This window comes from Heteronotia binoei, chromosome 9 (assembly GCF_032191835.1).
Source record: "Heteronotia binoei isolate CCM8104 ecotype False Entrance Well chromosome 9, APGP_CSIRO_Hbin_v1, whole genome shotgun sequence".
Classification (NCBI taxonomy): Eukaryota; Metazoa; Chordata; class Lepidosauria; order Squamata; family Gekkonidae; genus Heteronotia; species Heteronotia binoei.
In genome coordinates, this window is record NC_083231.1 from 92,679,905 (window position 1) to 92,694,704 (window position 14,800).

Sequence of the window (14,800 nt, forward strand, 5' to 3'; positions counted from 1 at the left end):
ATCACATCTCTGTTAAAGATTTGACTGTTCAAATCCTGCAGCAATGTCTTAAGAAATATTAAGAAAATAAGAAAACAGCCATAAATACGTCTTCTAACTTGTTAGTACCAGTATTTTCGACTGTAAGCTGCCTTAAGTAGACTCTGAAGAGATGGTATGGAATAACCTAATTTTTTAAAAAAGTGATCATACCATATTTCAGGATTTATCACTTGTTCTCATTTCTTTTTGTATCTTGCTGCGAAGAAAATGAGTGAGGAAGCTAGCCAACTTGAAGTAAGAGGGAACCAAGGGTAGGGTCTAATCAAGTATCTTAAAAAGGAATGCTTGCTTCATCATTTCATCCTGGCAGAGGGAAGGGCATGATACGTTTAAAAGGTAGGTGTTGAATTGGCAAAAGCATTACTGGTACAGTGGTGTTTAAAATTGTCCAGGTTTTTCTACAAGCAACACAGAATATAATTAAATTGGGGAAATGCTGAACTAATAACATTCACCAGCATTCTATTTGCTGAAGTCACTTCATATTTCATGTTGTTGTGAAGTATTTTTGGTGGTGGTGGAAAGTGCCACAACAGCTGATATACACTGTTATGGGACTTTCTACCACCATCAAACTTAAGGCAACCCCATAGGGCTTTCAAGGCAAGACATTCAGAGGGTGGTTTACCATTGCCTGCATCTACAGCACAACTCATCCAAATACTAGCCAGGGCCAACCAGTGTACCCTCTAAGCTGAATTAGTGAGAGCTAGCTCAGTTTTTCAGCTTCTGGCTCTCACATTTTTTTCTTTAGCTCAGGAAAAATGGCCCCAGAGCAAATGCAGTAGTTCACATAGTGAAAATTTTGCTCACAAGACTTCACAGCTTAGAGGGAGTATTGGGGCCACCCCTGCTTAGCTTCTGAGATCTGATGAAATCAGGCTAGCCTGGGCCGATTTAGGGCAAGGTGGGATTTTTCTCTCTTTTTTTTACAAAGTTATTTTTTGCATAACTGAGTCTTAAGACCTTGAGGTGGGGAGACAGGAGCTGGCCTGGTTCTGCTGTAACTTTTTATTAAGTACAGTGATCTCTTCCTAATCTCATTCAAATTAAACTTAATAAAGGTACTGTTGGTATCCCAGTTAATGGTATTCCAATGGATGACAACAATTCCAAAACCCTTTTTGGTCTAACTAAGATGCTCAAAATTTTAACCATAGTCACTTGTCGCTTGTGTCTTTTGCTTTAGTTGGTTTTCTAATTTTCAAAATGTGATTTGATTCGTCTTGCCCTATTTGGGGAGGAAGGGTTGAGTAAATGGGCTGGTTTCTGTGGTCTTAACAGATTTTCTGTGAAGGCAGATATATAAAGCATGAGAATAACCACCAGGGGAAAAAAGTAGAATGAGACTATATATAAAATAAAATCTGGAAATCCCCTTTGGACTGCTCAACTTTGTTTTAGTCTGGGTTTGAGAGCTCAGTAGAACTATTACGTTTAAAACCGTGTTCTACAGTTTGAGTATATGTCCTGACATCAAAAGTTAGAGTGTGGCCCTGCTGCCTGCAGGACTAGCGAACCTCTTATGTAATTACGAAGGGCATCTGTATGAAGAAAAAGGCATGTTGCAGCTCTGACCTGGATAACCCAGGCAGGCCCAGTCTCAGAAGCTAAGCAGGGCCCGATCTGGCAAGTACTTGGATGGGGAGACCTCCAAGGAATACTAGGTCCATGATGCAAAAGCAGATAGCAAAACTGAACATTCTTGCCTCCCAGCCCCACTAGGGGTTGCCAGGAGTCAGTCATGACTTCCATGCACTCGGCAAACAACACCCTCCCTCCCCAAAGATAGATCCTGGTAGGTATTGTGTTGGTCTGAAGCAGTAAAACAAAGTTTGAGTGCAGTGGCACCTTTTAAGACCAATAAAATTTTATTCAAGGTGTGAGCTTTTGTATGCATGCACACATACACATAATGCAGAGGTTGAACAGCAAATCAGCATACAAACATGCAACATAATGAAATGTTTTAACATGCAAATAGGAATAACAAGCTAAGTATTTCATCGTTTTGATGTGGCATTGGTTCAACTTTGTGATGTCTTCTGCCTGAAATCGAGCAATTTTAACTATTGTTAATTGTTTGAACTATTTGTTTAATTGCTTTGGTTTTATTGTGATTGTTCACTTGTACTTCACCCTGAGCCCGTTTGTAGGATAGGGGTGAATAGAAATTGGCAAAAATAAAATACATAAAATAAGGTCATCATTGTTAGATTTAATTCCAGAGGAAAACAGTGCAGCAAATAAAGATGTAAGAATGGGCAGCAGATATGTAAATATCCTTAGTTATGGCATGTTAAGAGCAATCATCGGACCCTGTTGTCAGGCTCCATCCATCTCTCAGGTGTTGGAGGCAACCGATGGTATCTTTTTTCTTTGAGGTGGGGTGATTTGTACTGCTGTGTTATGTTTCCTCTGTTACCAGACCAAAGGAATGCATTCCAATATAGCATTCTAATCCACTGCATTACATTACAACCATTATTCTAATTGACTACTTCAATAAATTCACTAAAAGAGGATGTATAGCCTTCTTGGTGAGAATACAGATGTAATCTATTGCCTCATTTTGGAAAGCATCAACTACCCCCTCACTGACCACATGGTTTGCTAAAGCAGGGTTTCCCAAACTTTTATTTCCCATGGCCTGGTTATTTTTACACTTACTACTGAAGGGTTACTACTGGAACCCTTCAAGCTACAACCAAGCTTGTTTGCTTGGTTTCACAAAAATCTTTTGATAGCTATTTTTCATACTTTTCCTTGACTGAAACACTGGGAAATTGCTGTGAAAGGTAGAGAATTGTACTGCAATTAATGAATTTCAAGTTATATAAAGTTCATACAAGCTTTTCTGCAATTATCCCAAAAAGGATATTTATGAGGGGCTTGCAGCTTTTTACTGGCTGTGTTTCCCATGCCTTTAAAAGCAACCTGTTGTGCAGATATTTAGCCAGTGAACTTCTTTCATCCTTAATATCTACAGGAAGAGTTTAATTTTGGGGTCAGACAGCTGTTAAAAGCAGGACCAGTAAAATGGTGCCAAGTTCATAGTACCATCACTTCCAGTGCTGTTGAGATATATAGCAATAATCTCTTTCTGCCCCACACCTCTAACACTCACACAGAAATCTCATAGAAAGGCCAGCTGGCTGCAACTGGAGGTGCCAATTTTTCATTGACAGCTCCTAGGTCTGCAACAACAGTATGATGTACAGGAAAGTTTCATCCAGTAAAAATGGAAGGAAAGAATGAAATGGAAGGGAAAGAACATAAGAGAAGCCATGCTGGATCAGACCAGTAGACCATCCAGTCCAAAATTCTCTCATACAATGCCCCAAAAGCACCAGAATGTTCACCAGTGGGGCCAGGGCACTAGAAGCCCTCCCACTGTTGCTTCACCCCCAGCACCAAGAATACAGACAGAGCACACCCCTTGCAGATGGAAAAAGAAGGGGGGGAGCCTTACCATCAGATTACCCCAGCCAGCAACAATTCTGCCCAGGGGTCGTTTGGTAAAAAAAAATGGCTACTGGAATGCCCACTCCCCGCCCCTCCCAGCTTAAAAAAATACACATCCCTTCTTTGCTGCCCAGGCCTCCCTGGGAAATCTCCCCAAAAGAACATACTGCAAGGCACATGAAAGCTCATACCTTGAAGAACACTTCATGGATCTAAAGTGGTAGTGGACGCCAGCTTTTCTTTCAAACACTGGGAGAGGGGAAGGAGAGGCAGCCCAGCTCCTCTCTGCCCAACACAGAGTCGGGGGAAGGAAGGAAGCCAAATGGAGCTCAGGCTTTGCAGCCGGTGTCAGTCTTCAAGGCTAGCTTTTCTCTGCACAACACAGAGATGGGGGAAGGAAGGAAGGAAGCTTTGCTGGGGACAGGGCTATCTTTGGCTTTTCTTGTGACCCGGGTTCTGACCCTGCAAATGGGAAACAGTGCGCTAAAGTATGGGATCACTTTGTAATGGAAAAAATTCACTCCTATTTGCAGAATACCGACTCATCTTTTATGCTAAATGGTTTCCTTTTGTGGACTATATTAACTCCCAATAAATCCCTCCCTATAACTCTTTCCGCATGTCTTTAGTCCTCTTCTAATTCTTGTACGTATGTTGACGTCTTTGTTTTCTGGCACAGGGGTGGAAATTTTTTAGTTCAAATTCTAAGCTATTTCTTTCACCCTCCTTGCATTTTTTTATAGGCCTTATCTCTCAGTTTTATTTTCCCATGAAATATATGTTTGACACCTTGAGACAAGGAACCCTTTTGAGAATAATTTTTTGTTTGTTTGTTTGGGGGGGAGGGGAGAGGATTGTTTTTTCATATGTTTGATTTCCTGTTTGGCATCAGCACTTTTATAATATGCATTTATTTATTTATTGTAGTGTATTTATTTGCAGCAGTATGTTATCTTAGGGTTTTTTTTAGTGCCTGACATATCTTGACACCGTTTTCTCTTTTGATTATTGTACAAATTAATAAACTTTTGAAAAGCTTTTTTAAAAAAAAGGATACAGTTGTAAGGCCTGAATGAATTTAGCATATGTAGTGGGATAAGAAACCAGTATCCCCGTTAAGTTCTGTATCCCTGTAAAAACACCAAAGAAGGAAAAAACTCAAGTTCCACAAGAGCCACCATCATACTGTGGGGAAAAAGATCTTGCAAAGGAGAACTTCAGCCTGCAGCATTAAGGGTTTAGCTTTAGACTTCCGATGTGTTACTCTAAACAGCTGGACTTTCCTGCCTTATTTTTATAATGGATACAGTAGAGAGTAAAGTACTCCCAAGTGAACATACAGCCTGAAGAACAAAGCAGGAGTCAAAATTACCTTTAAGACCAACAAAGTTTTATTCAGAATGTAAGCTTTCGTGTGCTCCAAGCACACTTCATCAGACGAATCAGGTACAGTGTGCAGGGCTATATAAAATTGGTAGGCAGTGGTTTAGAATGCAAAATGGTACAAATTTAAGATCCAATGACAAAATAGTAAAATTAACAAATGGAGCAAACCTGCAATCTGGGTAGCATGAGCATGCGAAAGCAATAAAACTAAAGTCAAAATGTAGACAAGCGCACCTTTAAGACCAACTAAGTTTTATTTAGAATGTAAGCTTTCCTATTTCCAGTGCAGTAAACAAGTGCACCTTTAAGACCAACTAAATTTTATTTAGAATGTAAGCTTTCGTATTTGGTCTTAAAGGTACACTTGTCTACTGCTTTGTTCTGTTGCTTCAGACCAACACGGTTGCCTACTGGGATCTAAGTCAAAATGTGAGAATGTCAATCACTATTATATAAATAAAGGTAAAGGTAGTCCCCTGTGCAAGCACCAATCGTTTTCGACTCTGGGGTGACGTTGCTTTCACAACGTTTTCCCGGCAGACTTATTACGGGGTGGTTTGCCATTGCCTTCCCCAGTCATCAACACTTTCCCCCAGCAAGCTGGGTACTCAGTTTACCGACTTCGGAGGGATGGAAAGCTGAGTCAACCTGGAGCCGGCTATCTGAACTTGGAGACCAAGAAAGCTTACGTTCTGAATAAAACTTTGTTGGTCTTAAATGTGCACTTGACTCCTGCTTTGTTCTACTGCTTCAGACCAACACGGCTGCCCACTTGGATCTATATACAGCCTGAAGAGTAGAGCTGTACCGGCAGTTGCATTAAGCTGGTGGGTGGAAGAGCAAACGCTTCAGCTAGGCTATAGGGTACAACTGTTGTAATTAACAAGTGTGTTTAATTTTGTAAAAAAAAAAGGGGGGGCAATCGCCTAAACTGCCTGTTCTGCAGCTTCCAAGCATCGCTTTCCTCCCAGTCATCGAGCGCAGCCGTCGACAGCCGCCTTTTGATGCCGGCGCTTTGCTGGAAAGCCGAGCCCTACTGCGCATGCGTAGAGCCAGCCCGGCAACCGGTTGCGGTCTATCCCCGGAAGCGAGAGTGGCGGCGGAGGGCCTTGCTGGCTCCGGGTTTCCAGCGGCGGCTCTCAGGTCGGTACCCCGCGCGAAGGCGGGGGACGGAAGAGGAGAATGAGGCGAAGGGCCCACGCCGATGGCCGCGGCCTGAAAGGCACGGCGTGAGCCGCAGACGGAGAGCTGAGGCACCGCAGCCGCCAAGGCGAGAGCGAGTCCTCCCCCGGTCCCCTCAGAGGCGCCCGTCGGGTTGGCCCCACCGCTCTGGCCCCGTCAGGCCCCTTCTCACTGCGCTGCGGCGGGCGGAGGCGGAGGAAGGAGAAGCCCATGGAAGGGAACCGCGACGAAGCGGAGAAATGCATTGGCATCGCCCGAGAGGCCCTGGAGGCCGGCAACAGGGAGCGGGCGCTGCGCTTCCTCAACAAGGCCCAGAAGCTCTACCCGACCGAGACCGCGAAAGGTGAGAGGAGCGCCCTTCCCTCGCTGCCGTCCCGGGAGGATCGGTCCCGGAGGCCCGCCGCAGCAGGAATAATAATAACCGGAGCGCTCGGGCCAAAACAACCGAGAGCCTCCTCGGGTTACCTTAAAGGCAGCCGCCTTTTTATGGTAGAATATTAGTCTGTTATGGTGGTGCAGGGGGGGCTTGGTTGCTTTGACTGCGGCAGGCCTGACATGGCTGCTTCTCTGGGGAAATGGTTGGGAAATGATCCTTAGAACAGCCTTCCCTGCAAGGTAGGCCTGTCCTCGTATCTCCATAGTGTAAACGAGTGAGAATGACTTGTGAAAGGCCAATTAGTGAGTTTGTGGCTGAAGTGAAATTTGAACCAGTCACCCACATTCTCTGACAGTGCAATCCAATGCAGAGTTACTGTAGACTACCTCCATTAAAATCAGTGGGTTTAGGATAGGATTGCACTGTCAGTGTTATGATAGTCTACTATTGTAGTCTGTAAATGTGATAGTGCTTAACATTTAAATAAAGTATGTGCTTTCAACGCTTTGTTTATCTTGCGATGGCCTACATCAGCCCTGTAAGGTATGCTGGCATTACTGTTTCTTTGTGCAAATTCAAACCAGGGTTGAGTCTTCCTACTCCAGGGCTTCATCCCTTTGTTACAACAGGTTTCTTTGCTCTTAATGAAATATGTTGCTGTTTAATTGTGGTAGCACTAATTAGTACCCCTGCAAGATGCTTTATTGTAGATATGAACTTTGAGTAGATATCTTGGGACAACTGTTCTGTAGCTTTAGTTTTTTTTATTTTTAACACCTAAATGCAGAAAAGCTGTAGTCCTTGTGGTAAGATGTAAATTATACTTATTGAAATTTTAGACATTGAATTTGGGGCACATCTGTACAAATGCAATTTGACTTTGATTCAGATTTTGTTACTTCTGGGGGAATGTTTCATCATAAATTTATTTAATAACTTTACATTTGTATCACACTTTCACATCGGCTAGTGTTCTAAGATGGAAAATTGAGAGGGCTGAGAGAGATTAAGGCTACCTTGTGAATTGGACTTTGCAGTGAAATTTGAGCCAGTGACATCCCAGATCACAGGTTGTTCTCTTAGACTTTATGCTGGGCCAAGGAGGGACAGAACATTTTGGTAAAGATTAGCAGCTTCCTTCATGAGTCTGCAATTTGGGATGAGGAGAGGATGGAAAGAAACTGGCATCCACCAGACAGAAGTACTTCCACTCACACAGTATAGGTCACAATTCTGCCCACCTGTAGCAGCCCAGATACCCATTGAAATGCTGTTCTTGGTAGTTCCTGGTCCCCCAGGAATAGCATTTCAAAGAGCATTTTGAATACAGTAGGAGAAGGGAGGTGGAAAAAGCATGCTCTGTGAGCAGACATCCTTCTGACTGCAGAAATGCTTAGGTGGAACCATGCACAGGATTCAACCAAGAAAAGCTTGACTCTGTGACTTTTATAAATTATGCACTTTGGTTAAGTTTGTATTTATTTGCTAGTTTAAACAGTTTTGTTTCTGTCTTTTATGGAAAGGGTCAAAATCACAAGACTTTTTCACTCTAGTAAAAAGGCAATGTGCCCTCCCTCTTTGTTGTCCTAGGAGCTGAAGTGAGGCCATCTGACTACTTTCCAAACCAACTTCTGTTGGTTCCTGTAGCTATCTCTATGGCCAGCCAGGACTCTGCTTCCTACTAGTTCCCTAGGGTACCACTGCCCTGAGTACTTTGCATGCTAGCAGAGGCTGGGTTTTGCCTCTCCTGGGCTCTCAGTCACCAGATCTCTCTTTTGTATTAAACACAGTGCAAAAAAGGCAGGCAGACAAAGCTCTTGAATTGTAAGCAAGGGAGCGCTTTGGGAATCCTGCAAAAGGACAGCTCAGCACTGGAGCCAGTTCCAGAATTAGTGCAGAGGAGGAGGACGAGGGAAAAAAGACACCAACCAGAAATATAAAAACAGACCTGAAGCAAAGCAAATTGTTAGCATGATACATTAAATGGAGCAAAAGTGCATAGCAGGATCCAACTTACAGTAAACTATATGCAGTAGAGAATACAGTGCAGTCCCTAATAATTTATCCAAGTAACTTTGTGGATCATTTTGTCCAGCAACCTATTATTAGCATAGCAAGCCCTCTTTAATAATTCAGTTTTGCACAGTTTGCAGAAAGCCAGGAATTTGAGAGCTTTGGTGACCTCAGACAGACCATTCCATAAAGTGGGGGCCACAACATGTACAGAAGGCACATGTACAGACACTTGTTCATTCTGTCCATTTGCAGGTTGACACCTGCAGTAGGCTCTGCTCAGATGAGTGAAGCTGACACGGTGTATCACAGGGGCAGAGATGGTCTTCTTAAGTCCAAGCCCATGAAGGGTTTTGTATGTGATAGCCAATACTTTAAATTCAGCCCAGTAACAGATGGTTTTTATCAGAACATACAAATGTAATATCAAAATATTCAAGGAAGAGCAATATTTAAAAAGGCATGTGTATTAATATGCTGTAATGAAATGAAGGTACAAATTGCTTTGAGAAGTCAAAGCCCACATAAACTGTTCAGACACATTGTGTTCAGGCTAGATTGTTTGACTAGCAACTATGGTCATGAATTAACAACAGCTCCGCTTGTCAGATCTCAGAAGCTAAGCAGGGTCAGTTCTGGCTAGTATTTGGATGGGAGACCACCAAGGAATACCAGTGTTGTGATGTGGAGGCAGGCAATGGCAAGCCACCTCTGAATGCCTCTTGCCTTGAAAAGTTTTCACTAGCTAGGCCAGTCCTCCTTAACCTTTAATCAACTTCTGCCCCAACTACATAACAGTATTTTCACATGACATCAACAGCCACAGTTGGATAAAAAGGACTGTAGACGACACAACTTTGGATAGCTACATTTCTTTTATATGTATACGATACACCGTTTTGAGGCATAAATTCAATGAGACCCTTGTGCTGGGTGGCTGACAGTCACCTCCTTGCTTTGATTCCTTTTTGCTGTGTGCCACTTAAAAAAACCCAACTGGGATAGAAAATCTAGGTTTTTATAACTGAAAAACATAGAAGAATGAAAAACACTCTGAAGCTATCAGAAACACAGCAAATATGTTGTTTATAGGAGAAAACAATATGCCAGCAGATAAGGGTAATCATACTGCACTGAGTATATTTCTAACTTGCTGAAAAAGTGATGGGAAATAATCATTGCTGTGTAATATGCTCACATAGTATATTCAACCTTTACTAGAGAGGTTGAGGACAGCAACATTATGTTTAATCCTCCTCTCTCCCCTGCTAATTGGGGATAGAAAACCTGTAATTATGGTGCCTTAGGATTCAGGACCTTGTTGCTGCATAGCTCTTCATTTTAACAGTTTAAGTTATGTATTTGCTTTTAACTAGTTGTAGCCCACTTCATGGGGAGAGCAATATAAAAATCTAAATAATAATAGTATTAAGAAGAAGAATTGCAGATTTATACCCTGCCTGTCTCTGAGTCAGAGACTCAGAGCAGCATACAATCTCCTATATCTTCAACCCCCCCACAACAGACACCCCATGAGGTAGGTGGGGCTGAGAGGGCTCTCACAACAGCTGTCCTTTCAAGGACACCTCCTGCGATAAGCTATGGCTGACCCAAGGCCATTCCAGCAGCTGCAAGTGGAGGAATGGGGAATCAAACCCGGTGCTCCCAGATAAGAGTCTGTGCACTTAAACATTATACCAGACTGGCTCTCCACTTAATAAAGAGATAATTTTTTTAGAAACAGTGAACCTAAGAATTAATAAAGCATTTTTTGGGAAATGAAAATATATGCACTACTTGCTTTCCTATATGCTTCTGCTTGTAGCAACATGAGATGCATAATATATCACTTCAATGCATAAAATTGTACTGTTTGGCATATTTATGGAAGTTAAAAGTAATTAGTTTTCTGCAGGCAAAACTTCGAATGTGCCCAGTACTAGAGAAAGTCCTGTAAATTGCTGCATGCTGTGTGTCCTTAACATAGGCATGTTCATTTTTGCTATCCTGAGATATTAGAAAAAAATCAAAGTTGAAATTAAACACATGTAGTTAACAAAAGAAAATATTATCCATACACAAAGTGTTTAATGTGGTCTTAATAGAGCCACTAGCACAGGGGTCCTCAAACTACGGCCCGCGGGCCAGATGCAGCCCGCTGAGGACGTTTATGAATCAGACCGGAAGTGACGTTCGACCTAAACTCGCGTTAGCAATGCACACTTCCGGCACTGGGCTGAGGCGGCGGAGACAGAGTGTGAGGTGATACCAAGGTGAGGTGAGTTCCCAGGCCGGGGTGTGTGGTGTGGGGAAGGGAGAGAGATGCAGAAGACAGAGAACTGACGGCCCGCAGCCTTGTACAGTAACGGCAGTCCGGCCCTCCAACAGTCTGAGGGACAGTGAACTGGCCCCCTATTTAAAAAGTTTGAGGACCCCTGCACTAGCATATTTGGACATCAGGTCAAGCTCTGTAATATTAAAGCAGTAAGCTCTTACTGTATTATCATCAAACACATTAAACCATATTAATTGTTGCCTGAATTATTCACATTTAAACAGTAATTGCATTGGTGAAAATACATTGTGTAGATAGAAAGCAAAAAGGGAGAAGAGGGGAACAATGTAAAGCTCCATTGTGGGAGAAAGTGGGTTATAAATGAAATAAATAAACAAGCAAACACAGGAATTATCATTAATGTAGTAGACTGTCTTGCCTTAAAATTTTCATTCTGGATGATTAAAACCTTGTCTTAATAGCATTCCATTCATCCCAGAAAAAAAGATTTCACAGGAATTTTGTTTGTGTTCGCCAACATTTTCCAATTTTCCTACTGCTTCTACTCTTTTAAGCCAGAAATGTGTGACTGACTGGTACATCAGTTGGTTGACCAGTAATATATGGAACCTGTGCAGTTATAGAGCTGTCATTATGTTTCATGCGGGTTTTGTGTCCTTGCAACTGAGCACTACAAAATGGTTGCCACAGACATACAAACACACACAAGGAAAGAATATAAACACAGAAGAAGCCCAATGGGAGATAGGAAGCACACAGAAGAACATGACCAGTGGGGATAGATAAAGGGGTGCTCTTTAGCCTCTGCCACCTTGCAGTTGATCTGTGGGTCCTGATTATATGATTTTTGGATCCTTCTCCAGTGACCCGTGGGGAGGATCTAGATGAAAAACCACAATATTTGTATGCAGCTGACTGACCTTTCACAATGGCCCTACCTGCTTTTCTGAAGGATGTGGCAAGCAACAGGGGAAGTGGACGCAGGTGCCATAGTACTCACAGGTACCGCACTGGAGAAGCTTAGTGGAGACCTGGTTCTCTCATTTTTCTGTTGATGTTCATGCTCCTGTAGGAGAGATTCCTGTTTCCAGCAAACCCAATTTGTTTTTAATTTTTTCTTTAACAGTTTGAGAACCTCCAACTGTTTTGGTTTGTTTTCTTTGGCCTACTAGTACCATGGCTATAGCCATATCTAGCCTATTTTGAGGGTTGCAAAGGTGTGAAGCTTTGATGTGTAGATTCATAGAATTCATTATGTACACTGTTGCTCATTTCTGATTTTTCAGTACAGTGGAGGATATTCATTCATTCCATGCCATTAAGCACTGGAATATACTGGAAGCATATTGAATGCTACGGTGAGAAGTCAAGTTTGCAGTGAAATTATGTTGTAGATCTTTTATGTCATAATATACAAATTCCCTCATTTATTAGAATTGCTTGACATATTCTGGAATGGGGGTGGGATGATGTCCTTCCTGAACTCTGTAATGATTTTTCCCCTTTGTTTCTGAGGTGACAGAAGACATGTTTGCAAATAAATGCTATTACCAATAATGAGAGTTGTTCAGATTGATGGGAATTAAGATCTGCTACTTGACTTGACATTAGGGATGGGCATAAACTGAACCATGAAGCAGAATTCATCACAAATTCTGCCATGTTTACTGTTCTGGCAGGTCTGCAGTTAAGAACTTCCACAAACTTTTAAAGCAGTTAATGGATAGAACAGAAAGCAGAGGTCCCTTTAAACTGCTGCTGAAGCAGCTGAACAGCAGGGAGCATCTCACCATCACTAAGCTGTTTTTCAGGCTTTCTGCAAACCCGTTTAAGGGACTGCAGTCCCTTTCAATGGGGTTTGCAGGGCCATGAACCAACTCAGTTTGTGAACAAACCTCCTGATTTGGTTTGTGGTTCTGACAAGAACCACATTTTTCTGGTTCATGCCCATCCCTACTTGACAGCCTTTGTGCTAGGTTAGGATTGCCAATAAACTGATTTGTTTTTAAATAGTTTGCTTGTTGGTCTTTATGACAACTTTATAAAAATCTGCTGATGAATCTTATTAAGGCATAGAAATAAGCCTAATGACTAGCTGATGTTTCTAGATAAAGCCATTCTTAAAGGCACATATGTCGGGACTGCTAAAAAAGGTTGGCAACCCAAGTTGCATGCTGTGTTTTGCACCTTCTGACAAGCCACCTTCTCCATAATAGACTTTTAATTCTATTGAAACCCTGTCAGTCTCTAGTAGCATCTAAGATTCATCTGTAAACTATTTAGGATGGCAGCTAACCCTAATGTCATTGTAACATGCAGAAAAATGGAGCTGTAGATACATCAGCATAATTCCTCTTCGATCATGGAGTGGTATAAAACCCACAGTGCTATGCCTTTCTGTCTAGATGACTGGTTGTGATTCCAGAGCAAATGGAGGATTCCAAATGCCCCATGATGTGCCTTTCTCCTGTGTGCCCAGTTAGGTATGTGTTCAAAGGGATGCCATTTAGGTGTGTGACATGTAGATTCTACTCTTGCCTGTTTTGCTACCGACAGATTATTGCCAGTGTGCCCCTTGTTAGGATCCAAGCCCCACACTCTCTCACATGAGTGCTTTCCTGAGTAAGTTATGTGAGAGATGTTTTTTTCAATATCCAGGTGTGTGTTATTTTGTATATTTCCTTGTATATCTGTCTTTGTTGCCTCGCAGAAGACCAGTCTTTGACACATTGTCCTTCTGCTTTCCCAGGAGAAATCATGGGCTTTCTTTGGGAATTTCCTTAGCCAAATATGCTATGGAAGTGTCTGAGTGTTATGAGTAGTGTAGTTTTGCTTCCTTCCCTGTGGGTCACCCTGTCACAAAGGTATGTGTTTGTAGATGGAGGTTCAGGTCCTTCTTTGCAGGCTCTTAGTGAGTATGCCACAGTCTTCCCTATGATGGACAGTGCTGTGCTGTGTGTTTTCCTTCCATGGTTGTGCAGAAACATGGTGGCATCAGGGAGATGTGGCAGCATCACAATGCATTGGCAGGCAGCTTCGATACTGCTGACTCTGGAGCATCATTGGTAGGAATGACAGGTGAGTTAGTGTCAGTGTGAACTCCAGTTTGATTGCTGTGTTGTCAGCTTCTTGAAGTTGAGGCTATTCTGGCATTTCATTTATCTCTTGAGAGGGTATAGCAGGGGTCCCTAGTGTGGTGCCCGTGGATGCCATGGTGCCTGCCAGCACCTTTCTTGGTGTTGAAAGTGGGTGGGACAATATGCAGCTGTTGTCCAGCAGATAGCTTTGCAGATGAAATAATGTTTCAGCTGAAGCTGCCACGCCAGTGTTGGTTTTATTCTCTGTTGTTCCTCTTTCTCACTGTACTTTTTAAAACTGCCCCTCTTCTCCCCTGCTCCACCTCCTATGGGAGCTATTCTGTGACTGGCTTTGCCTCCTGCAGCAGCCATTTTGTTGTTGTGCCCACCACCCTGTGTTAGCATTTGAAAGATGCCCACTGGCTCAAAAAGGTTGGGGACCTCTGGAGTATAGAATGAAAGCTAGCTACACTGGCACTAAACCAGCATCAGTTATGTGTCAGCATTCAGGGTATAGGAATGAGCTGTTCTGCTTATATTATCTTTGTGCAAAAAAGCAGAGGAACCTCAGTGTAGATCAACACAATATTGCAAAATTGTTCCTGGAGGAAAACAATGCTACTCTAAATGTCCCAGTGAACTTTAATGTAATATATTCATTTGTGTCTTTTGTTTTTCTTTTTTACATATGTTCTTTGAAATCTTGCTAGAGGTTACGGATCACCTTTCTCATATAAAGTACAACAGCCACTGATTTTATTGTCATATGTAAATAATTACAAAGAACACATATGCCAATTGTCCCAATTTTTTCAACAGATGAAGCATGTATTCCAAAAGAGTCCAATTTTGGAGTTGTTGGACGTACTTCCAATGTAGTCTAGCCTGAACTAATGCCCCTACATCTTATTATGACATAAATCTTGTCTTAACCATATTACTAGTGGAACTCTTGCAACTTAA

The 14,800-nt window shown here is 42.3% G+C and overlaps 1 protein-coding gene across 1 annotated transcript in view; it reads left to right on the plus strand.

The window, feature by feature from the left end:
* Window positions 1-5,896: 5,896 nt before the first annotated feature.
* Window positions 5,897-14,800, plus strand: part of DNAJB14 (DnaJ heat shock protein family (Hsp40) member B14) — a 31,271-nt gene continuing 22,367 nt past the window's right edge. The window contains exon 1 of the mRNA XM_060247003.1: window positions 5,897-6,418. Coding sequence (XP_060102986.1) covers window positions 6,286-6,418 — 133 coding nt within the window. The 5' untranslated portion in view covers window positions 5,897-6,285. The remainder of the gene's footprint in view (window positions 6,419-14,800) is intronic.